The sequence below is a fragment of the Rhincodon typus genome, chromosome 1, assembly GCF_021869965.1.
Source record: "Rhincodon typus isolate 14 chromosome 1, sRhiTyp1.1, whole genome shotgun sequence".
Lineage (NCBI taxonomy): Eukaryota > Metazoa > Chordata > Chondrichthyes > Orectolobiformes > Rhincodontidae > Rhincodon > Rhincodon typus.
This window is the reverse complement of record NC_063332.1, coordinates 83,444,172-83,469,190: the sequence shown is the minus strand read 5'-3', so window position 1 is coordinate 83,469,190 and position 25,019 is coordinate 83,444,172. Positions and strand designations below refer to the sequence as shown.

Below are 25,019 nucleotides of genomic sequence, written 5' to 3'. Positions count from 1 at the left end.
GGGTCTAGGCCCGAAACGTCAGCCTTCCTGCTCCTGTGAGGCTGCTTGGCCTGCTGTGTTCATCCAGCTCTACACCTTGTTATCTCAGATTCTCCAGCATCTGCAGTTCCTACTATCTCCTATTCAACCCAGCTAGTCCATTTAACTTCCATTTGCACATACTGCCATATTTCCATTTTTAAATTAACCACAAAAAAGATCATCAGAAATAGAAACAGGAAGAGGCAATTCAAGCGTTTGAGCTGTTCTGGCACTCAGTATGATTGTAGCTGATTTCACTTTCCTGTCTATCTGTTACCCTTGCTTCCCAATACAAACAATAATCTGTCTCCCTCAGCCTCAAATATGTATAATGACCCAATCTCAACTGCTCAATGGGGAAGAGAATTCCAAGTTTGAAAACACTCTGGAAAAAAATAACATCCTCAGCTCCGTATAAATAAGCTCCCTCAGAATCTGACAGATTCAAATAAGTTCATCTCCTGTTCTTCTAAGTTTCAGTAACAACAGGCCCAACCTGTACAGCCATTCCTCAGAAGACAACACCTTGTTATTGGAATTAACTGAGTGAACTCTTCCTGAACTGTTTCCAATACACATTATATAATTCTTTGGTAATTCGATAAAAACTGTAAACTATACTCCAAGTGTGGTTCCATGAAGACTCTGCACAGATGTAGTCATACTTGCTGACTTTTTGCTATATTCCCCTTGCAATAAAGGCAAACACTCTATTTGCCTTTTTGACCACTTGCTGTCACTGCATGCTTGCTTTTTGTGATTCATATACTTGAACACCCAGATCCATCTAGACCACAGATTGCTGCAGTATCTCCATTTAAATAACATTCTGCTCTTCTTTCTTTACTGCCAAAATGCAAGTCTTAAACAAAAGAATAGACAAAAATTGAACATGATGACAAATGGATGTGCAACTTCCCCACCTGAATTATTTCTGCTAGTCACTATAATCAGTAGAAAAATATCCTGTGATTAATTTTGATATTCTGCTGGTAGTTATTGAGATTTAGCCCTAAAATCACTCTTAGATGTTTTGTTATAGCTTTGACACCTCATGAGTCATGGAGTTATAGAGATGTATAGCACAGAAAAATGCCCTTTGACCCATTGAGTTTCAAGTATAAACAACAGAAACTATTGACGCAAAACACTCAAATTGAATTTTCATAAAATGTTAGTATTAATATAAGTATTAAAATACGTTTATCCTTATCACTGTGTTTACCCAATATGATTTTTAAAAATACAGCAAGGAGCATTCAGTAGAATTAAAAACTTCCACAGCATGGAGTAAAAGTACAAAGTTAATGTTGAATTACATTTTTCAGTGACTGGCCCTTGAGAGACTTTGCTAAGGTGAGTTATTATGGTAACCTGGAAATTATCTTTGCTCAGTGAAACATGAATGAAAGTATTCTACAAGGAATCTATGTAACAGAAACTTGAGGGCAAATTTTAACTTCCCTCACTTGCTGGAAACCAGGCAGAGCACAGGTTAAGAGACAGCAAGAACTGCCAATGCAGGAGTCAGAGACAACACACAGTATGGAGCTGGATGAACACAGCATCAGAGGAGCAGGAAAGTTGACCTTTAGGGTCAGGACCCTTCTTTAGAAATGGGGAGGGGGAAGGTTACTCGGAAATAAATAGAGAGAGGAGGGGTGAGGCTGGGGAAGGTAGGTGTGATGGTGATAGGTGAGTGTAGGTAGGGAGTGGTGGGGATTGGTCAGTGGGATGGATGGGACGAATAGGTGGGAGAGAAGATGGACAGGTTGTGTCAGGTCAAGGAGGCGGGAATGAGAGGGAGGGTTGGGCATGGAATGAGGCCAGGGGTTGGGGAGATTTTAAAACTGGTGAATTCTATGTTTAGGCCATCAGGATGTAGGCTCCCAAGGCAGAATATGAGGTGCTGCTCCTCCAGTTTGTGGGTGGTGTCATTGTGGCACTGGAGGAGGCCCAGGATGGACATGCCATTCAGGGAGTGGGAGGAGCAGTTAAAATTGTTAGCAACCGGAAGGTGTTGTTGTTTGTCGCATACAGAGCGCAGATGCTCCATGAAACGGTCTCCGAGTCTATGCTTGGTCTCACCGATGTACAGGAGGCTACATCGGGAGCAGCAGAAACAGTAAACCAAGTTGGCGGATGTGCAGGTGAACCCATGTGTAATGTGGAAAGTTTGCTTTGGGCCTTGGATAGAGGTGAGGGGGGAGGTGTAGGGGCAGGTGTAGCACTTCCTGCGGTTGCAGGGAAACGTGCCGGCTGTGGTGGGGTTAGTGGGGAGTGTGGAGCAGACAAGAGAGTCACAGAGAGAGCAGTCCCTAAGAAAGGCAGATAGGGATGGGATGGGAAATATCTTTTTGGTGGTGGGGTCGGATTGTAGGTGGCGGAAGTGGCGGAGAATGATGCGCTGAATGCGAGGGTTGGTGGGGTGGTATGTGAGGACAAGGAGGATTCTGTCTTTATTTTTGTTGGGAGAGGGAGTTTGAGTGCAGAAGTGTGGGAAATGCAAGAGATGTGGTAGAGGGCATTTTTGATCACTGGAGGGGGCAAGTTGCAATCCTTGAAATAGGAGGACATCCAGGATGTTCGGGAGTGGAACTCTCCATCTTGGGAGCAGAGGCGGTGGAGGTGGAGGAATTGGGAGTAGGGGATCACATTCTTGCAGGAGGGTGGGTGAGAGGAGGTATAATCCAGGTAGCTACAGGAGTTAGTGGGCTTGAAATAGATTCAGTTTCAAGGCGGTTACCAGAGATGGAGACAGAGAGGTCCAGGAAGGAGAGGGAGGTATCGGAGGTGGTCCAGGTGAATTTGAGGTTGGGGTGAAAGGTGTTTGTAAAAGTTGATGAACTGTTCAAGCTCCTTGTGGGAGCATGAGGCAGTGCCGATACAGTCATCGATGTAGCGGAGGAAGAGTTGGGCGATTGTGCCAGTGTAACAGTAGAAGAGGGACTGTTCCATGTATCCTACGAAGAGACAGATATAGCTTGGGCCCATGTGGGTGCCCATGGCCACCCCCTTTGTAGGAAGTGGGAGGAGTTGAAGGAGAAGTTGTTAATGGTAAGGATGAGTTTGGTTAAGCAGATGAGGGTGTGTGTGGATGGGGACTGGTTGGGCCTGCAGGAGAGAAAGAAGCAGAGGGTTTTTAGGCCACCTGTGTGGGATACAAGTGTACAGGGATCGGATGTCCATAGTGAAGATGAGGTGTTGGGGGCCAGGAAATTGGAAGTCTTGGAGGAGGTGGAGGGTGTGGGTGGTGTCCTGGAAGTAGGTGGGGAGTTCCTGGACCGGGGTAAAAGACAGAGTCAAAGTAAGCAGAGATAAATTCAGTGGGGCAGGAGCAGACAGAGACAATGGGTCGGCCGGGACAGTCGGGTTTGTGGATTTTGGGGAGGAGATAGAAACGGATGGTGCCAGGTTGGGGAACGATGAAGTTGGAGGCTGTGGTTGGGAGGACACCTGAATTGATGAGGTTATGAATGGTCTGAGAGATGATGGTTTGGTGATTAGGGGTGGGGTCATAATTGAGGGAGCAGTCGTAGGGGGAGGCGTCAGTGAGTTGGCACCTGGCCTCGGCGATGTAAAGGTTCAGTGTCCCAGACCACCACTGCACCTCCTTTATCTGCGGGTTTGATGGTGAGGTTAGGGTTGGAGTGGAGGGAGCGGAGGGCTACACGTTCTGTGGGGCAGAGGTTGGAGTGAGTGAGAGGGGTGGAGAGGTTGAGGCGATTGATGTTGCGATGGCAGTTGGAGATGAAGAGGTCGAGGGAGGGTAGGAGGCCTTGGGGTGGTGTCCAGGAGGATGGGGGCTATGCTGGAGATGGGAGAAGGAGTCTGTAGAGCGTGGGTTAGACTCGCGATTAAAGAAGTAAGTGTGGAGGTGGAAGCGGCAGAAAAACTGTTCGACGTCCAAACGTGAACAGAATTCATTGATGTGTGGGCGGAGGGGAATGAAGGTGAGTCCTTTACTGAGGACTGACCGTTCATTCTCAGTGAGGGGGAGGTCTGGGGGGATGGTGAAGGCCCGGCAGGGTTTGTGGCTGGAGCTGGGTGTGGGAATGGAGACTGTCTCAGGAGTAGAAATGACGGGGTGGTGGTGGCAGAAGCCTGGGTGACATGTCTATCCTGGGCCTCCTCCAGTGCCACGATGACACCACACGCAAACTGGAGGAGCAGCACCTCATATTTCACCTCAGGAGCCTATAGCCCGATGACCTAAACATGGAATTCACTAATTTTAAAATCTTCCCACCCCCGGCCTCATCCCTTGTCCAACCCTCCCTCCCGTCCCCGCCTCCTTGACCTGACACAACCTGTCCATCTTCCCTCCCACCCATCCGCCCCATCCATCCCACTGACCAATCCCCACCACTCCCTACCTGCACTCACCTATCACAATCGCACCAACCTTCCCCAGCCCCACCCCTCCTCTCTGTTTATTTCTGAGCTCGCTTCCTCCTCCACATTTCTGAAGAAGGGTCCTGACCCGAAACGTCAACTTTCCCGTTCCTCTGCTGCTGCTTGGCCTGCTGTGTTCCTCCAGCTCCACAGAGCAAAGGTTAAATTGGAGTGTGTCAATATTCTGTTCCATTTCCACCTCACAATGATTTCTATGCCACTGTATTTTTTAGCTAGCTGCATTATCTTGCACATTTGTACACATTAAAATTCTAAGACATATGTAGAGCATCAAAGACATTTTAAATGCGAGTTGAACAGAGTACCCAAAAATGAGACTTAAAACATAGCTGCATATTTTAAATGTGCTGCATGCTAGAAATCATTTTCGCACACAATGCAAGATTGTAAATGAAAATTAGAAATATTCAATTTAGTGTTACATTTAAGTTACAAATGTTTTAATATCAGCTATATGTAATATTGATACTCCTGAATATATAGAATGTGAAGGGATGGGAAGTGGAATTGCATCCATACATCTAAATTTAACAGGGAATAAATCCAAAGGACTGGTGAGCAGAGATTGCAGTGTTTATTTTCAAAGAAGGGTAGAACTAATCCAGTAAACTATCAACCTGTTATCTTGTTATCGGCAGTAGGAAGGACACTTGAATCTTTTCTAGAACGTGAGATAACAAACAGCAGAGACCAAAATATATTCTTTTAAAAAATAGATATGGAGACTGCATGGCAAATTTTCAGAGTTGGGCTGGTTCTGGAGGTTTTAAAAATTGCTGGTGGAACCTGTATGCAGAGGTCTCAACTCCACATCTGAACAATTCCATTTTTGCCATCAGAGAAAGGGGGATTGAATATAAATTGCACAAGCGGGAAACCTGATCTTAGTTGGGCCACTTGAAATTAATGTTGAATTCAAACAGGCCCCATTTTCATTGTTGCAAGATTATCAAGTACAGTCCTGGAGTCAGAAATGTGGGGAAGTTATGTCAGAGTTTTGAAATAATTCCACAGAGGTTGGTATCTCATCACCAAGTTACCCTTTATTTACATATGCATTGTACTTGACACTAGTTCGGCTTCCTCAGAGCCAGCTCTGATTGTTCACAACCTCTGACCGTCGTGTTTATATCTGTCAGCCAGGGCTCCCTGATTGGGGCTGTTAACCTGGTCCAATCAGGGAACTCATTCAATGATGGTCACCTGGCTGACCTCATCACAGGTTTGTAAACGATAGATAAGGTCTGTTTATGTTTTGAAATTATTTAAAGCAACAGCTATTTAAAAATGAAATAAAAAGTAAGATGCAGTGCCAGTTAGAGTTAAAAATAAACAGACTACTGCTGCTAGAGTACATTGACTTACAGGCCATCTGGTGTAGCTTAGGACAGAAAAAGCCATCTGTTCTGTAGTTTCAAGATATTCATTATTGATGTTTCCGAAGGAACATAATTACAGCTGAGCCCATGATGACTATTGGTCTGAGTTTCGCAGGGTTTAAAACTGCTTATCTCCGCAGTGGTGGATTACTAATATGCATTTTGACAGTTTTGAGATGCTATTAAAGGATTAATCATCTTCAATGTGGTTAGTGAGTAGAAACTTTATTTTTACAAAAGCTTTACCACTTCAGGTAATCCAAAATATTTGACAGTGTTTAGGGGCTTTTTTTGCAGTTTGTAAATATAAGGATCATCTTAGATTGTTAGAAGTTTTATTTTCTTACATCACCATATGGATCCTGACATCTACCCTTAGTAGAGTCTGGATGAGTGGCAGTGAAGTTGGCAAAGGAGATATGAGTGAGCATGGTGGTTGACAAGGGAGTTATAATAGAGCACAGCGGTGGCCTGGAATAATGAGCAGACATGGAAGTGACATGAGGTTGTTCATCAGAGAAACAGTGCAGAGGCATTGATGGAAGTGTTATTGACTGCAGCCAGGTTGAGCAGGATGAGGAGAGAATTTGTCAGAGTAAGGCAGGGAGAATTTCATTTATGATTTTGATAAGGGAGATTTTGGTAATGTGTTGCATGCAGAGACCATATTGGAGATTCAGACACCATTCCGACAAAGATGAGAATGGATTTGACGGCCAATAGTACATTTAAGGACCTTTGTAGAAGAATAGGAGGGTGGAGAGAGTTGTGACAAGGCAGAGGAATCAAGGGTGGGTCTGCTCATGTGAGGTGCATTAATGACAGATTTGATTAAAAGGGAAGCTGTACCTGAAGCACAGAAAAGACAAAAACAGAAGGGATCAAAGAATCTGTGGTGGCTTGAGTGAACTGTAAACACTGGCATAGAGCAGCTGGGCTAAGTGGCCTATTTCTGTAAGATCTATGTTACTTTCTGTAATCTCAAGTGTGTCATCTAGTGGAGATTCCATAAACAGCATAGCTATTTAGCCAGAGGTATGAGAGAGAATGAGTCATGCCTTGTTCCTCTTTTGTGCCTCCTTGAAGGGGTGAAGACCCTGGCACATGATATCGCAATTCCTTTGACTGTGCCCAGGAGAAAGGAAAATAATCACTTCAGAAGTGGGGGAAAGGAATAAAGATTATTAGTGCTCATATCACTCTTGTCTTTTCTTAATCCATTGCATAAACATTATTGTACAACATAGACTACATCATAACAGTCAGGAATGACCATAAGTGACATGGTTAAAATGTTTCATTGTGAAAAATGTCTGGTAATACTCTTCATATTTAACAATCTATCCTTATAAACTCTTGCTGACAATTTGGTTGCCCCATTCCTGGCTCTAATCTTTTGTCTGCCTTCCTCAGTAGCTGTCATTATTTCTCTTGCTTACTGGAAGCATCACTTTAAATAACATTTCTCAGATCATGAAATGACATCAGTCTGTCACACAACTTTCTCTTGATGTGGATTGTTAGATCCCAGTTGCTCCTTTAAATCTCCCTAAACGTTTTGACCGCTGGTATTGGGATCCAGAAGAAGAACGCAAGCGTCAGGAAAGATGGCAGAAAGAGCAGGAACGCTTGCTCCAGGTACATTAACACAACTTGCATTGACCCTCTGCTACCAAGTGCTGTTGTTTTGCTGCTGCTTTTCTCATAGGTTTGGGTAGATATGGTGCACCCTCCTTATGGCCCTTAACACTAATCCTTCCTCAATGCTTTTTCCATAAATGTAGTTCTGATTAGCCAATTAGAAGATGGTAATGAAAGAGATGCAGTGTTTCATTGTTCTACTGAGCAGATCAGAACCACAAAAAAATTGACGTGAAAATGACTGATAGAATTGCTACAGTAGGAAGCAAATTACTGGAATGTAATAAAATATATTTCTGGAAATCTGATTCTGGTATAAATTTTATTGAGTTAAAATTGATACTACTTGCAATCATGCAATCATTAACCTATTAAATCCAGCCCAGCTGCTCCAGGGCAATTGACTCAAATTTGAAAGCTTTTATTAATGTTCTAACTCATGACTTCCCTGAGATAAAGTGACACTTGTATTGACTCTCCATGAGGCCTAGTGAGTTTTCTTGCACTACTGTCCCAAACTTGCCTCATTAATCATGCACCAGGCATCTATAGCACCTTGTTCTTCTGATGCTAGCCTACTGTACCACTCGCTATAAGTGGAACAGGAAAAAAAAAACCCTGACTCCACCTACTCTTGATGTGGTCACTGCCATTTACCATTCACAGTTTGCATTTAGGAGTTGAGTGAATATATAAAGAGCCAAAGCCACGATTTGGACAATGAGTCACAGGTTCAGCCTAGTCATCGTAAGCAGGCCCCCTCACGACACAAACCTTCCTGTTTCTTTCTATTAACACTCCCGCTTTGCCCCATCAGTACCTTTCCCTCACATGTTCTGACACACCACATGAAATTACAACTGCAACTCTCATCCTCCCCCCCACCGAGCCCCATCCCTACAGTTTACTCAGCCCATCACTGTCATGTTCACCCACCATCACGGCCACTGTAGTGTTGAAAATCTATAATTTCCACTCACAACCCTTCCTAAAGTATCCCATTGTCATCTCATGTGCCCCCGCCCCACCTTGTATGTTACGTTTCCTCCCCTTTCCATCCGTTGCCTTCTGTATCACGAGTTACTGCTTCCAATCCCCAGCAGTGGATTCCCCCATTTTCTTAACACAGCAATATCTCTTGATATTCCCTTCACTGCCTTTCCAATCATCCCCAGACTTAGTGTGGCTCATCTCACAAGTGGCTTGAACAGACAGTCATGACTATTCACGGGACTAGACCCCTGATCCATCCTAAATGATGTTCTGTGAATCCCCTCACTGTCTGCACTGGCCGTGCAGGAGTAAGAATGGCCTTCTCCCCAGTCTTCAGTTAGACAGAGTTCCCTGACACTGACTGACCCAAGCAGACAAATGATCATTCCCAGCCTCTTGAACTCTGAACAGATGATGTTGTGACTGACTGTACCATGTCTCCCTGACTGACAGCAACCACCGGCCCTACCCCCACCTTGACTGAGGACTACTTCACTTCAGCGTTGAGACCTGTCCATTGGTTGATGCACATGGAGTGCGTTTGCCATGTGAGCTGTTGGCTGAAGCTGAGAGATTGACTTAGCACAGTGCTACAGAGCAACAAGTCCAATCCCTGGACTTATGACGGTGGACATCCACGACAAACTTCTGGCTTTGGCAGGGCAGAAGTCCTGTGAATCTTCAAGCTCCAGCTGACAGGTGCAAAGCTCAAAAAGGCAAAGTAAGTGTGCTGTGTGCATTGAGTATCTGCAATGTGCCACGATGACCCACTGAAGTTGGCATGTGTTGGGTGCCAACTATCATGGATGTGGGATGTGCACATCCACATTTCTTGTGGAGTGTACCCTGAGCTGCTGGTGCCAGATGTCTAAGATGGAGATCCAGAGGAGCAAGCAGCAAGCTGGAGTTGCCAGGTAACCTCTAACATTCGTGTCAGGAATTCAAGGTATCTCGCTTCTATCTGGCAGCTGGGAGAAAAGGAAACTGCATATTAATGAGGCCTAAGTAATTTAGTCATGATGATGCTATTAATGAGTGTTAATCTGTGCAAATAAACCTCTCACCACTCAGTAGCAAGAATTTCAACACCTGGTTGAAATTGAGACTTTTTTTGCACTCGATGTTAAAAAAATTCCTCCTGAGACGTCTCTCCCAATTTTCCCATCTTCATTCACCATGTTGTTCAGGGCCTGGGAAGATTCCACTCGTTGCTAATAGTACAGAGCTGTGCTGTCCATAAATACAAAACTTCACTGTAACGGTAATTTACTGACTACTGTAGTAACTTGCATTTATAAATATATAGGGAGGTGAATGACTAGTTTTCTTAAAAAAAATGAAAAAGGCTGACAGCACTGCTTCAGTAGGAAAGATACTTTGTATTGTGTGAGGTGATGCAAACTGTGGCAGCTGTAATTGTGACTTTCTGCATGATCTTAGTTTCTTTTCATTGTTGCATAAAATGTATCTGTTTTTGTCGATCATGTAGTCACCATCTTTGCTTAATACTTCCTTAAAGCGATGTGTATGTGTGGTGTGCCTGTCAGTGCAAGTAGTTAAACAATCTAATCTGTGAAGCCAGCTGATGGAGCATATTTCCCATGATATTCACAGTCTCCAATCAACATAAATGTCTGCATGTGTTTTGCTGGACATGTTAGCTCAACACTGTCAGAAGTAAAAGTTACTAGACATAGTTGACAGAGAGAGGGACGTACTGTGGAGTGTCTTAATCAACTATACAAAGCAACTGCCTTGCATCCCTTAGTGAGAGCTAAATAATTGCTCCTGACTTTCAGCAGGGATGGTGACATGGTTAACAATAACATGTGATGCTTTGCCAAATCCCCAATCATCATTGCATTAGTGTGACCTCTGGGCTAAGGGCTTGTGAAAATTGAATCTAAGTTAGAATAGTTAAATCCTTGGCTTTCTTAACTTTCACCTAGGCTGCTTGAATTAAACTTTTAGCAATATTATAAATATACATTGATCATGTATTACACTTGTTTAAATTAATTGGTTGATTCTTCACCTAGTTGACTCTCATCTGCAGTCTGATTGGCTCTCATCAGGCAAGTTCACAGTGTTGTGTAAAATCAAAACGTAGAGAAACTATCAGCGGTTCATAAATGAAGTCTTGGCACCAGCTTCCTAGAGTAACTAGGGTGGAGCAGTAACTGTTGACCTTGGCCTGAAAGTGGAGAGGAATATAGAGTAATTATCTATCTGAACATATAAGCCTCAACTACGATGGTGTGGTCAGAATCTTTAGAGGTACTAGTTCTGGAGAGGATACCCCAAATCATTCACCAATATGGGACAATAATTGTCATCCTAATATCTATAAATATTTTTAAAGCATATTCTAGAGACAGTTTACCTGATGGAGTTTAGGACTATTGAAGGGAGAACAAAGATGTGAAAAAGAAAAATGGAACAAGAAACTCCCAACAATGAACCGTGGTAACTCCGTATCTGATGTATGTATAATGATACTCATCATGCTGGAGGAAGGAGAAGTTGGCCAGCATTTGTATTCATGCATACTATCCAGTAACTCCTCCGTATGCAAGATCAAGCTGAAGTTTTCTAGAATACTCAATGGTTTAGGTTTCTATTTGTAGAATGCATGTTTTACTCAGGGACAAAGGGCAATTGGTACAGATGAAATACTTTAGGAGTCCAAGTGTGAAGTTGAGGGAGTTAGGATTGATTCATCACTTACAAACTTTGCAAAAGATGCTAACTCTCCACCCCTCCTATGAGTGCATTACAACATCAAGCCCCTGCCTTCATTGAATATTCATGTGTGAATGTTGCTGGCACAAATGAGGCATTTTTGGAAATTCTATCTCATTTACTCTAACAGGGCCTTAATTACTATAGACAACACTAGTCTGTCTTTCTGCAAAAATATCGTAGTCATACAAGTAGCCACTTAAATAGGGATAAGCAATAAATGCTGGCCTAGCCAGCAACTGGCAACTTCCATTCCACGAAAATATTTAAAAAGGCTTCAGAGTGACACAGCAATTAATCTTAGAGCCAAGTTTTTCAGTTTACGGATTTACAGTTGTAAATGTATTTAAATCCAGCTGCCCGTGGGGTCAGAACATGGTCATGAATAGATATGGTTAAATGCATTGCATGATAAAAGTCAATTTCTGAGGCACTTAACTGTCTTCAGCTATCACAGTGAAGATAGCACTATGCCAGTACATTGTCAAGCCGACAAACCATATTGTTATCGTAGATGGAGAAGTCAAATGTGACCTAGCTGGTCTAATAATGTTCATACTGAATTGATTGTACATTTGACACAATAAGCTCAGTATTAGATTGATAAAACATGTGCTAAAACATGAGTTCACCATAAATTGAGTTTTCTTCTCAACCATGAGATCCTAACCACATGTCCTCCTACTCTAGGCTCGATTTAAACATAATTATGTCACAGCTTAATGCATGGAATTATTTTAAGAGGTAGACTGATTGCTAACAGTCATGCATGTGCTGGTCATATGGGACTTAACCTTTGATACTCAATAACCTTGGTTTGTGACCTTGATGCAGTAATAAAGCAATGGGATATCAAATGTTTGTGCTAAGATCTGAGAGCATGCATGTGGTTCAATGACATTGGTCATCCATATTTCTTGTTATTCCACATTTCAACTTTGTTTTAAAATAATGCATTTTCAGGGCTAAGTGAGAGGACAAACAAATGCACTAAGATGAAAGACCATAGGAATAATTTTGTGACGTTTCTAACATTCGCTGTAATATGTCCTAATTATACGATTGCAAAGTTATGTAAATATTATACTTAAATATTTTCTGGGTGCTCCAACTTATTTTAGGATGGACTGTACCTGTTCTGTAAGTATATCTTACATGTTATGTATTTTAAAATTGGTGGTGGCAGTAATATTGGATGTGGTTAGAATTCTCACTCTAGTTAATAATCTTTTAATATATTTGGTTGTCTTGCTTGAATGTACTTGCTCTGAAATGCTGAATGCAATTACAAGGAAAGTAATGAACTTGCTAAATTTCCATTCACTTCATTACAAGCAACAAAGAAATCATTTAATAACTAGCTTAATGACATTTTCACCAAAAGAGACAAAGGCATGAGTCTGTGCGAGAAAAGCTTAATAACTGATCTATTCCTCCAAGTTTAGCTCATTGATTGGGAATGAAAAGTGACATCAATGTTTTACTCTATGACAGGAAAGGTACAGAAAGGAGCAAGAAAAACTCCGCCAGGAATGGGAAAAAGCACAAAGAGAGGTTGAGGAAGAGGAACGTAGATACCATGAAGAGGTAAGCAAGGAATCAATCCACTGTTTTGTGGTCTAATACTCAACTTCAGTTTTGAAATCACTTTGCTGTCACTAAAATTTCAGTCTCTTTATATAATCCCACTGACAATGTGATTAATTCCTCTGTAAACAAATATTATTTGGTACTGCACGAGCAGAAAGGTCCAAGGTTTTATCCTTCCTTTGGACCTAGGGTACAAGGCTAGGGAACAAAAACAGAAATTGCTGGAGGAACTTAGCAGGTCTGGCAGCATTTGTGAAGAGAAAGCAGAGTTAACGTTTCAGGTCCAGTGACTCTTCTTCAGAACTGATTGTGACTAGGAAAAGGTTTTTATAAATGTTAAATATTGGGGTGATGGTGATGGGGTTAGGGGATAGAACAAATCAACAAGGGGTGGCAATAGAGCCCAGAGAGCGAAGACAGTAGTTGGGCAGACAAAGGAATGGATAATGATGAGCTGGAGAGAAAGAAAAGCTGCTAATGGGAATCATTAATGGATGAAATTGGCCGTGGTGAAAGCCTGGTGTGTGGGAGTGGGGCAAGGACATGGAAGAAGGTGCTCAAGCCCTAACATTTTTGGTCTTGATATTGAGTCCAGAAGGCTGCAGAGTTTGCATGCGAAAAATCAGGTGCTGTCACTCCAGCTTGCACTAAGCTTCGCTGGAGCACTGCAGCAAGCCCAAGACAGAGATGTTGGCCAGGGAACTTGGTGGTATGTTGAAGCAGCAGACAACTGGAAGCTCAGGGTCATTTCTGCAGACAGAACATAGGTGTTCTGCAAAGTGGTTACCCTGTCTGCATTTTGTCTCCCAGTGTAGAGGAGACCACATTGTGAGCAGCAAATACAGTGGACTACATTGAGTGAAGTGCAGGTAAATTGCTGCTTCACCTGGAAGGTGTGTCTGAGACCTTGGATAGTGAGGAGGGAGGAAGAAAATGGGCAAATGTTGCACCTTCTGTGATTGAATAGGAAGGTGCCTTGGGGAGGTGTTGGGAGTAAAGAGGAGTGAACCAGGGTGCCCAGAAGGATTGGTCCCTGTGGAAGGCTGACAAGGAAGGGGAGGGGAATATGTGTCTGGTGGTGGTATACCACTGAAGGTGGTGGAAATGGCAGCTAATGATTCTCTGGATGTGGATGCTGGGGGGCTGGAAAGTGAGGACCAGGGGTATCCTATTGGTGTTATGGGCGAGAAGAGAAGGGGTGAGGGCAGAAGTGCAGGAAATGGGTTGGACATGACTGAGGGTCAGACAAGACTAGGGTATTTATCTTTGCTGACAGTAACAAAGGGAAAGGGACAGACAGATTACCTTGTCTTCATTGTTTCCTGAGCATCCGAGTAGGAGTGTGAGCTCTAAAGTGCCATAACATAAACAATGTTTAAAAAAGCATATGACCCATTTATGGTCATTTCTAAAATGAGGGTTTGATTATGTTTCAATGTGACATACCTCACAGTCAAATAGTCGACTGACACTTATTACTAATCTGTATGTCAGAAATAGATACTCAACAAATGAACTGGAAAGTAGATAATTTGCTTGAACCTTTCTCCAGCACAAATCATTACCTTCAAAACAAAAGAGAGAAAAAGTTTCTCATAACTTTCAGCAGTCTAATGATTGATTTTTTTTTTAATCCTATGCTATGGGTAAGGTCATTACTGAGGCCAACATTTCTTTGCACATCCCTAATTGAACTTCAACAAATGGTGGAGAGCTGGCTACAACTGAGAGGCTTGTTAGGCCATTTCACGGGGCAGTTATGAGTCAACCATATTGCTGTGGGTCTGGACTCACATGTAGGCTAGACCACCAAAGGACAGCAAATTTCCTCCTCTGAAAGAGTTTTATAACTATACAGTAATTTCATGATCGTTATCAATCTATTCCAAATGTATTAATTTATTGAGCAAAATTTCCACGGCTACCCTAGTGGATTTGAAGTCATGTCTCTGGTCCATCCATCAGCATCTCAGGGTTACTGAGTCCAGTAACATTAACACCTGCTTTTGTCCCCAGAATTAAAAATGAAGGAGCCGTTTGCGTATTGATAATGCCCCAGATTTTGAAGTCAGCAAAATCTGACACCAGAACAGGGATGGCAGCATACATGGAAAACAGCCAATCATATCAAGCCATTCTCACCAATAGTAGACCAGGAAGTTAAAAGCTTTTAAAATTTTAACTTTTAATTTAAATGTTCAGACTATGAGGAAATTTTTTTTCATTAATTCACAGGATGTAGACGTCACTGGTCTAAATTTAAATAGAACTTAAATTAGCAATAGAAATAAACATTAACAAAATATTATTTTAATTTTTTTGTAAAAATACTTTTATCATATTGGAGTGATTTCACATCCCATAGATATATAATTAGTTTTTCAGGGTCACGAGGATGTTTAGAAGTCTTTAGGAAGTTAAGGTATCATTAAAACCCCGGTCACATTTTATTCAATAAGGTGTAACTTCTTCAAAAATTTTTATTGTGACTTGCAACTTAGAGTCTTAGAGTTGTACATCACGGAAACAGACTCTTCGGTCCAACTCATCTATGCTGACCAGATATTCTGGATAAATTTAGTCCCGTTTGCCAGCATTTGGCCCATATTCCTCTAAACCCGTCCTATTCATATACCCATGCAGATGCCTTTTAAATGTTGTTATTGTACCAGCCTCCGGCATTTCCTCTGGCAGCTCATTCCATACACTCACCAGCCTCTGTATGAAAAAGCTGCCCTTGGGTCTATTTTATATCTTTCCCCTCTCACTTAAACCTATGCCCTCTAGTTTTGGACTCCCCCACCCCGAAGAAAATACCTTGTCTATTCTCCCTATCCATGCCCCTCATGATTTTATAAACCTCCATAAGGTCACCCCTCAGCCTCCGATGCTCCAGGGAAAATTACCCCAGCCTATTCAGCCTCTCCCTATAGCTCAAACCCTCCAACCCCAGCAACATTATCATAAATCTTTTCTGAACCCTTTCTAGTTCCACAACATCCTTCCTATAGGATGTAGACCAGAATTGCTCGCAATATGCTAAAAGTGGCCGAACCAATATCCTGTACAGTCGCATTGTGACCTCTCAACTCCGATACTCAAAGCACTGACCAATGAAGGCAAGTGTACAAAACGCCTTCTTCACTATCCTGTCTACCTGCGACTCTACTTTCAAAGAACTAGGAACCTGCACCCCAAGGTCTCTTTGTTTAGCAACACTCCCCAGGACCTAACCATTAAGTGTATAAGTCCTGCCCTGATTTGCCTTTCCAAAATGTATTTAAGAGTGAGAATTTTTGTAAGTGCATTGGTTTTCCATTGGTTGCAGTCTGAGAGGGTCTCTGGGAAAACATAGAATCGTTATTGGTTTGCACAATATTCTGCATCTTCCGGAATTGCTGTCTCTTTTGGTGCAATCATGACAGGGAGCATGGATAATTTTACCAGAGTTATCATCACAATCTCTTGGCCAATATTTTGTCTGGATATATAATGTTATCCCTTTATTAAATGTGATAGTGACATCTACTGATGAGCACAAGCACTACAAAATCTGGTTATCCAATTAATTGCACCATGATCAATGGAGAAATTTTAATTTAATGACAACCTGGAATAAAAAGTTAGCCCAGTAGTGATTGTGTAATGAAAATAATTTGCTTTTAAAAACCCATCAGGCTCACCCATTTCCTTTAGGGAAGGAAACCTGTCATATTAAGCTGGTCTGGCTTGCATGTGACTTCAGACCCTTAACTGCGCTCTGGATAATTAGTGATGGGGAATAAATGCTGGTCTAGTTGGTGATGCCCATATCCCGTGAACAAAAAGAATTGCAAAGAAGCTTTAGAGTACTTATACACAACTGTGATTCACATCTTTCCAATTTTACATTTTCTAGGAATGTAAAATCATTCAGGAAACAGTGCCCCCCCTGACTCCACGATCACCAGCATTGTCTGTCCATCGTCCCAATGAGTGGATCTGCCCATCAAAAACTGAGGGAGACTCTCATCCTGAGCTCATTGAGGGTTCCTCCATGCACCTGGAGAACAAGAATGTCCAATTGCAGAAAGATGCAGTAAGCTGGTTTTGCTTAGAGTGTGTGGAAACATTTAATTCTGTAAATGTAACACTGACTATTTTAGTGTTACGGTTATCAGAAATACTAGATTCCTCATTTGATTCTAGCTCTATGCATGACGTTTGCTTAATTAATTAATAATATTGTCTTAATCTTAAAGACAAATTGTTTAAACTTTTAATAGATTTCTAGGAAAAATAACTAAGAAGACCATATTATCTCAGTGTGTACATGTAGCAGCAAGAAGAAATGTCCTCTCAGACACACAAATAAAAGGAAAGTAGTTGTGACAAGGCGCTGTCTTCTTAGTGGATCCCAGAATATATTTATCTGCATTTATCATTTCTTAATTAATGATCATAAAAGCTGAGATATAAATAAGTAAGCGATATGGACCAGGGGAAGCAGAATATTCAAGAACCACTTGTTTTTACAATAATCTAGCAGTTCGTAATCATTTTTATGAATGGTGCCAGGTTTGGTAATGTTGCTTGTACAATTTAACATGTGGGATTTGAAATCACAACTGCTGGATTTGTTTATCAATTCTTTAATGGGACATGGCTGCCACTGGCTGGTCAGCATGTCAGCTGCCCATCCCTAGTTGCTCCTGAGAAGGTGGTGGTGAATTGCCTTCTTGAACTGCTGCAGCCCCTGTGCTGTAAATGGTCCCACAATGCCAGTTGGGAGGGAATGCCAGGATTTTGATCCAGCCACAGTGAAGGATCGATGATATATTTTCAATTCAGAGTGGTGAGTGGCTTGGTGGGGAACTTGCAGCTTGTGGTGTTCCCATATATCTGCTCTATTTGTCTTCCAGATGGAAGTGGTTGTGGGTTTGGAGAGTGCTATTTAAGGAGGGTTGCTGAATTTCTACAGTGCATCGTGTACATAATGCACACTGCTGCTACTCAGTGTTGGAAGGAGTGAATATTAGTGAATGTGTTCAATCAGCAGGCTGCATTATCCTGGATGGTGTAAAGTTTCTTGTGTTGTTGGAATTGCCCTCATCCAGACAAGTGGGGAGTAATCGAACACACTCCTGACTTGTGCCTTGTATGTGGTGGACAGCCTCTAGCGAAGTCAGGAGGTGAGTTACTAAATAGGATGAACATTACCCTTTATTTGCCTATCATTTAAACATCTATATGGTATAGTACCAACAGTTATCCTGTTTAGAATATTCCTTGGATAGGAATTTAATTACTGCAGGATTCTGAGTGTCTGATCTGCTTTTGTAGCCTCTGTATTTAAGTGGCTAGTTCAGTTCAATTTCTGGTCAATATAAACCCCCCGGATGTTGATAGTAGGGGATTCAGTCGTGATGACGCTATTCAATGTCAAGAGATGATGGTTAGCTTCTCTCCTGTTGAAGATTATGATTGCCTGGCATATTATGAATATTACTCACTACTTGTCAGCCATAGCCTGGACATCATCCATATTTTTGCTACACTTGGACATGGACTGCCTCAGTATCCAATGAATTGTGAATGATGCTGAATATTGTGTAATCATTGGTGAACATCCCCATTTCTGACGTTATGAAGGAGGGAAGGTCATTCATGTAGCAGCTAAAGATGGTTGGGCCTAGGACACTACCCTAAGGAACTCCTGCAGAGACACCGTGGAGTTGACCTCAACAATCACAACCATCTTTCTTTTTGCCAGCTCCAACCAGCGGAGAGTTTTCCTCCTATTCCCATTGACTCCAGTTTTGCTAGAGTTCCTTGATGCCGCATTCAGTCAAACGTAGCCTTATTGGGACATCCCATGGCCAGATGTGGCACATGATGGCTACCTGTGGGCTTTTAGTTAGCATAAATATGGCAGAGAAGATTTTTAGCTGCAGTAACATAATTAGCTTGCCTGGTTCAGCATTACAGTGAGATCATATGCTAGGACAATAATAGCTTTGAGAACAAGATAATTCCAAGGTAATGGGGTCTAGGCAGAACAAAGAATCTTACAAATTAATATACAGGGAGTTCTGTACAAACCACAGCTGCAGATGTCTGTAAGAGACAGTCTGATAAGAGATGTCTGGGAACAAACATGCTGAAGTTTGTAGTTTAGCAAGAATTAAAAGAAAAGTATGATCCCACAGTAACCGAGACAAGTGATAAGTTAAAAGGAGAACAAAATTATGTCTTGTAAAACCCTAGGAGTTCAGACAAGTTCATTGAACTGTGAAAGTGATTGAGTTTAAGCCTTATTAATGGAATAGATGTTGTCTTATTAAGTAAAAGAGTTAATGTAGAAATATTTAGAGTAGAGTCAGCAAATTTCATCTTCGAAGACAGCATGTGACTAGAATGAGTTACATCGCAGTTGCAGGATGGAGGGCCAGTGTTTACCTGACCTTCCATGGTCAGGTGGGACAGAAGCTGTTCACAACTCATTGGCTGAAGAATTCTAACATTAGGTGTAACTGTATAATTTCATAGATATCTAACCTTATGTTTGAACTGAAATTATGAATTTTATAGCAATTAGTAGGAATTAGTATCTTTTTGTATCTCCTGTGATTAGAATAGTAGGAAATATAGATGAATAACAGAATTTCATAAGGATAGCAATGAATAACAGAATTTGAACAGTCCTTAGAGATAAGCAAGTCTGGCAAATATCTGAGAAAGAGTCTGACCATTAACATTGGAATGTAAATTAATAGGTTACATTATAAGGTCCCATGGCCTGATGATAATGATCTGGTAAACATCATGAGATCATGGGGAACCTAGGGCTGTCCATAGAGATGTCCATCATTGGTCATGTGTTTTACAGGACTGGATGTATAGACTGGGGGGATATGGCTAATAATAACATTTAATGTTGCATGCAAATATTGTAGTGCAAATGTATAAATATGCAGTACTCAATTGGAAGGGCCAGAGTATTCAGTGAACACTGTACCAGGAACCTCTCCAGACTTCTATCTGAGATCTTTCCCCAACAGGTCTTGATGTCAATGGCTGTCAGTTTCACCTCACCTCTGGAATTTAGCTCTTTTGTCCCAGTTTGAACCAAGGCTGTAATAAGGGCAAGAATTGAATGGCCCTGCCAGAACCCAAACTCAGTATCAGTGAGTAGGTTGTTGCTAAGCACTGTCAATGACACCTTCCATCACTTTACTGATGATTGAGAGTAGACTGATGGAGTAGTAATTGTCCAGGTTGGATTTGTTCTGCTTTTTGAACCTCTGCAGTTTTCCACATTGTCAGATAGATGCCAGTGTTGTAACTGTACTGGAAGAGCTTGGCTAGGGGAGCAGTAAGTTCTGGAGCACAAGTCTTCAGTACTATTGCTACAATGTTGTCAGGGCCTGTAGCCTTTGCGTATCCAATGCTTTAACTATTTCTTGATATCATGTAGGGTAATGCTGCGGACTTCCTGGAGGAGGCTGAGATGGATCATCCACTTGACACTTCTGGCTGAAGTTTGCTGTGAATGCTTTAGTCTTGTCTCTTGCAATAATGTGCTGGGTTCTGTCTTGTGGAGCCTTCTTATCCAGTGTGGTGATCAATAGTCCACCACCAGTCATGATTAGATGTGGCAGGACTGCAGAATTTAAATGTGATCTGCGAGTTGTGGAATCACTTAGCTGTACCATCTGCTGTTTGTGCTATTTAACATGCAAACAGCTCTACTTTGAGCTTCATAAGGTCATTTGTAGATATGCTTGCCCTCGTCTACTCTTGAACAATGATCGATCCCTAGGCTTGACGGTAATGGTAGAGTGGGCGACATACTGGGTTGTGAATTTGCAGACTGTATTGGAGTATGATTCTGTTGCTGATGTCCTATGTGCTTCATGGATACCCAGTGTTGAATTGCTAGATCTGTTCGATGTCTGTCACATTTAGCATGATGATAATGCTGCACAACACGAGGGACGGTATACAGAATGTGAAGGCAGATTGCTAATCCAGTGACTATAAGTTAACATAACAGGTAGTATCGGTGAACAAATACTGAACATAATTGGAGAACATTTCTCTATCCAGTATTTCAGGAAAAACATTAACCTATTTAAGATACTAGGTGGCTAAATTGTGCATTGCTTTGGTGATGTGTTGAAGAAACACTGAGCTAGCAACAGATGGATCCATTCACTGGCAGTAGGAATGTAAGAATCTGGAAGCTAAATTTAGAATATTTCCATGTGAAAAAATGTAGTCAGTGTCATATGTTCATCAGATTATGCTGCATTCCTTCAATTACTAGTTCAGTTGACTAGTCAAGAGATGCCGTGATTTTGAATTTGAGTCCTGAAAAGCATAAACCTGGTGTTTTTTGGATGACCAGTAAAATTTTATCTCTCCTGGTATTCCTGTTTTTTTTAAGACAAGTTTTTATTAAGTTAAGACAAGTCAAGGCACTCAGTTCAAGAGCCATTAGGGATGGACAAGAAATGGTGACCTTGCCAACAAACCCACGTCCTATGAAATAATATAGTTTTAAAAATTAATAAGACAACATTTTTTTCTTTTAAAAATGTACCTATTGCTTAATTTTGACCATTGTATTTTACTACATGCATCAAAAGAACATATGACAAACTTCCATAATATTGGCAGTGGGGAATATTCCCACTGTTTTGAAGGAGATGAATTTCCTCAGGGTTTCTCCTGCTCCATTGTTCTCACTTTAGCGGAAGTCCTTCATGCTTCATGCTTACATGCTTCAATGGAATTTCCACCAAAGTTACAGCAATGTTGTAAAAACCCAGTCGCAATGTCTCCATTGCATTTGCATTTTAATATAGATGCAGCATTTCTTATTTACCTGTAAAAGGCGAATTATTCCTCTGCTCTAAGAATCTGAGGTACTGCGTGTGTGTAAAAGGACTTATGTCATAGTGTAGTCAAATCATATGAATCTGGAGTCTGAGTCTGTAAGGCTTCAGTGGCACATTATCTATTACCATGCCTTGTAAATAGTTAATGTTTAATAAGCTTGGTAATGTTCACTCACAAGAGTGTCGGCCTCACGTTTCCACATTGTAGCTGTAGACCCACAAGACCAGAGGCAAGCGACAGTAAGAGCTCAAATTGAAGCCCAGCGACAGTGTAGTGTTACAGGGTAAACCATGATATCAGCCTAGCAATCCAAACCCAAAAGCTGGGGATTTATCTGAAGAGAAGCTCAGAGGTGACAGGAAGTACTAAGTGATGGACCAAGACGCTGAACCGTCAAGAAGGAAATTCCTGCATGTTACTGAAGCTAGCCCACCACAGAGAACACAGCAAGTAATAAGAAAATTCAATCAGCCAGAGTGAATAAAGCATTACAGTAAATTAAAATTACAGAGATGTGGAAGAATCTAGCACTTAGAAAATTCATCAACAGCAAACTCATGAAGAAACAGGGCACTGTTGATGGCATTAAGGAACCCACCAGTGGAATCTCAATCCAACCCAATTACATAGACGGTCATGAGTGCCAAGTGGACTGTGTCACGGCTTTATCAGCAACACAGAGAATTAAATACAGACCACAGCAGGTATCCCTACAGGAGAGGACACAGAGAAGTCAGATGAGCTCTTCCCAAAGAAATGTGGCAGAGTCAGTGCAAGATTTCATTTCCCCTGATTGTGCTGACTCTCAAGGTGAATTCTGCTATTCAGAAATCACAGGAAAATCATAAGAAAACTAATTTTAAATCTTATATAGGTTTGGATGTATCAATTATTTTGGAGGCTACATCATGGTTCAGGCTCAAAAAATTCTCAGATCATTCCACATTCACCTTTAGGACAAGATCAGAGTAAAAAGGCAGATGAATCCTACCCATGCTACAATGGAAGAGAGATCACAGAGATCTTGTATGTAATTTCTTTAGCAAGTGGAGCTGCGTCTGTAGCTTTAAAAACTCTTCAGTTATCAGACACCAGACATACTGAAGCCAGTGCTCCAGGAATCACTGTCCACTGCAGGCACTCCAGCACTATAACTGCATACAGGTAATGTAGACTATCCATTTCTCTCAAAAACAAAGTTACAAATGGTGGGCAAAAAAAAAATGTCAAACAAGGAGGTGGCCAGCCACCAGAGGGCATTCCAGACCTGAGGTTGATCTTTTGGGGTATAGCCCCAAAGAAGAACCCCACCATTTGGCTTGCTCAATTAGTGGAGGCTGGGACTTTGGACTTCACCGTTCTCTTGGATTTGGTGCCACCATTCCTGAAGGAGAATCATCCTTTTCTTGAAGAAGTTAAAGTTGTCTACTTATATCACAGAACTTGACAATAAGGTGCTATGTCAGTAATGCAATAACAGTTAGTCTTTGAGTTGAGGAAAGACTGCCTGTTCTCAGGCCTTTGATTAGTTGAGCTATATATTTGACAAATCTGTAAGTTCAGGACAACCAGAAACCACTAGAGTAGGCAAACTGAAAACATGTCCCTCTTCCCCTCTTTGTGTGGGTGAGGAGAAACCAAATAGCTTAAAAATAAACTTGAACAAGAAAAGACAGTACAATGGATCAGCAAGCATTTGAAGAAAAACCACCAGTTTACAGGTGTCACATCATCATTGCTGAAATCAACGTGTAATTGTGAAAGACAATTTGAGCTACCATTGTGAAGTGGAAGTTTGATCTTTGATCCCTGTTTATATTTTTGTTTCACACACAATGTCTGTGAAAAATCTGTGATTGTTCTAATTATGAATGAGGGTGCATGCATTTGGGTTTTATTATCAAGGGATAGAGTTTAAGTTGTATAGTAGTAGTGTAGAATTCTTTTCTTTCTCTGCCATGAAGTATTTCAAGAGGCTGGTCATGGCTGGTCATGGCTCACATCAACTCCAGTGTCCCAACCTGACTCGATGCCCTACAGTTTACTTCCGACATAACAGGTTCTCAGAGGATGCTATATCCCTAGCCCACACTCATCCCTGCAATGTCTGGACAACAAAGACACCTACGTCAGAATCCTGCTTGTTGACTACAGCTCCACCTTCAACACCATTATCCCCTCCAGACTGTTCTCAAAACAGCGTGACCTTGGTGTCAACTCTGCCCTCTGCAACAGGATCCTCAGCTTCCTGACTCATAGGCCACAATCAGTGAGGATAAACTCCACAATAACACTCAGCCCCCAACTGTACTCGCTGTACACCTATGACTGTGTTGCTGAATTCCAAACAAACGCCATCTACAAGTTCGCTGACAACACCATTGTAGTGGGACAAATATCTAACAATGATGAGTCAAAATACAGAAGGGAGATAGAGGACTTGGTGATGTGGTGCAATGATAACAATTTGTCCCTCAACATTGGCAAAGCTAAAGAACTGATCATCGACTTCAGAAAGAAAGGAGGAGAACACGCCCCCATCTCTATCAACGGAACTGAGGTTGAGAGAGTGAAGAGCATCCAGTTCTTTGGAGTGACAATAACAGATGACCTGTCCTGGACTTCCCACGTAAATGTGACAGTCAAGAAGGCACAATAACGCCTATTCTTCATCAGGTGGCTCAGGAAATTTTGCAGGTCCATAAGGTCCCTCATCAACTTCTACAGATGCACCACTGAAAGCTACTGTCTGGGTGTATAACAGCCTGGTATGGCAACTGCTCTACCCAGGACCATAAGAAACTACAGAAGGTTGTGTGCACAGCCCAGACCATCACAGAAGCCAACCTTCCATCCATTGACCCTATTTACATGGCTCGCTGTCGCAGAAAGGCAGCCAACATTATCAAAGACCCATCGCACCCTGGTAATGACCTCCTTCAACCTCTCCCATCAGGCAGAAGATGCAGAAACCTGAATACACACATGAGCAAGTTCAGGAACAACTTCTTTCTGTCCATTATCAGAGTGGTGAGTGGACTCTAGCCTCAAATAATGAACCTGTATGCGTCTAAGTCTTTTTGATCTGTACGTCCTTTGCTTGCTGTGATCTGCCTGTGTAGCTCGTAAGCAAAGCTTTTCATTCTATTTTGGTACACATGACGATAAATCAATCAATCAATTTTGTTTCAAACTTTAAAGAGTGTATTGCTGCCAAGTGAACAATATTAAAACAAAGAGATAACAAGGTGTAGAGCTGAATGAACACAGCAGGCCAAGCAGCATCAGAGGAGCAGGAAAGCTGACGTTTCGGGCCTAGACCCTTCTTCAGAAAAATTTTTCTGAAGAAGGGTC

At 41.8% G+C, this 25,019-nt stretch overlaps 1 protein-coding gene across 9 annotated transcripts in view; it reads left to right on the top strand.

Moving 5' to 3' along the window:
* Positions 1-25,019, top strand: part of LOC109919982 (LIM and calponin homology domains-containing protein 1-like) — a 186,370-nt gene that overhangs the window by 132,988 nt on the left and 28,363 nt on the right. For 5 of the 9 annotated variants that reach the window (XM_048600247.1, XM_048600260.1, XM_048600251.1 and 2 more), the window contains 3 exons: positions 7,341-7,454; positions 12,687-12,779; positions 16,681-16,860. In XM_048600247.1, coding sequence (XP_048456204.1) covers positions 7,341-7,454; positions 12,687-12,779; positions 16,681-16,860 — 387 coding nt within the window. The remainder of the gene's footprint in view (positions 1-7,340; positions 7,455-12,686; positions 12,780-16,680; positions 16,861-25,019) is intronic. The other 4 variants (XM_048600286.1, XM_048600279.1, XM_048600275.1 and 1 more) reach the window with 1 other exon arrangement.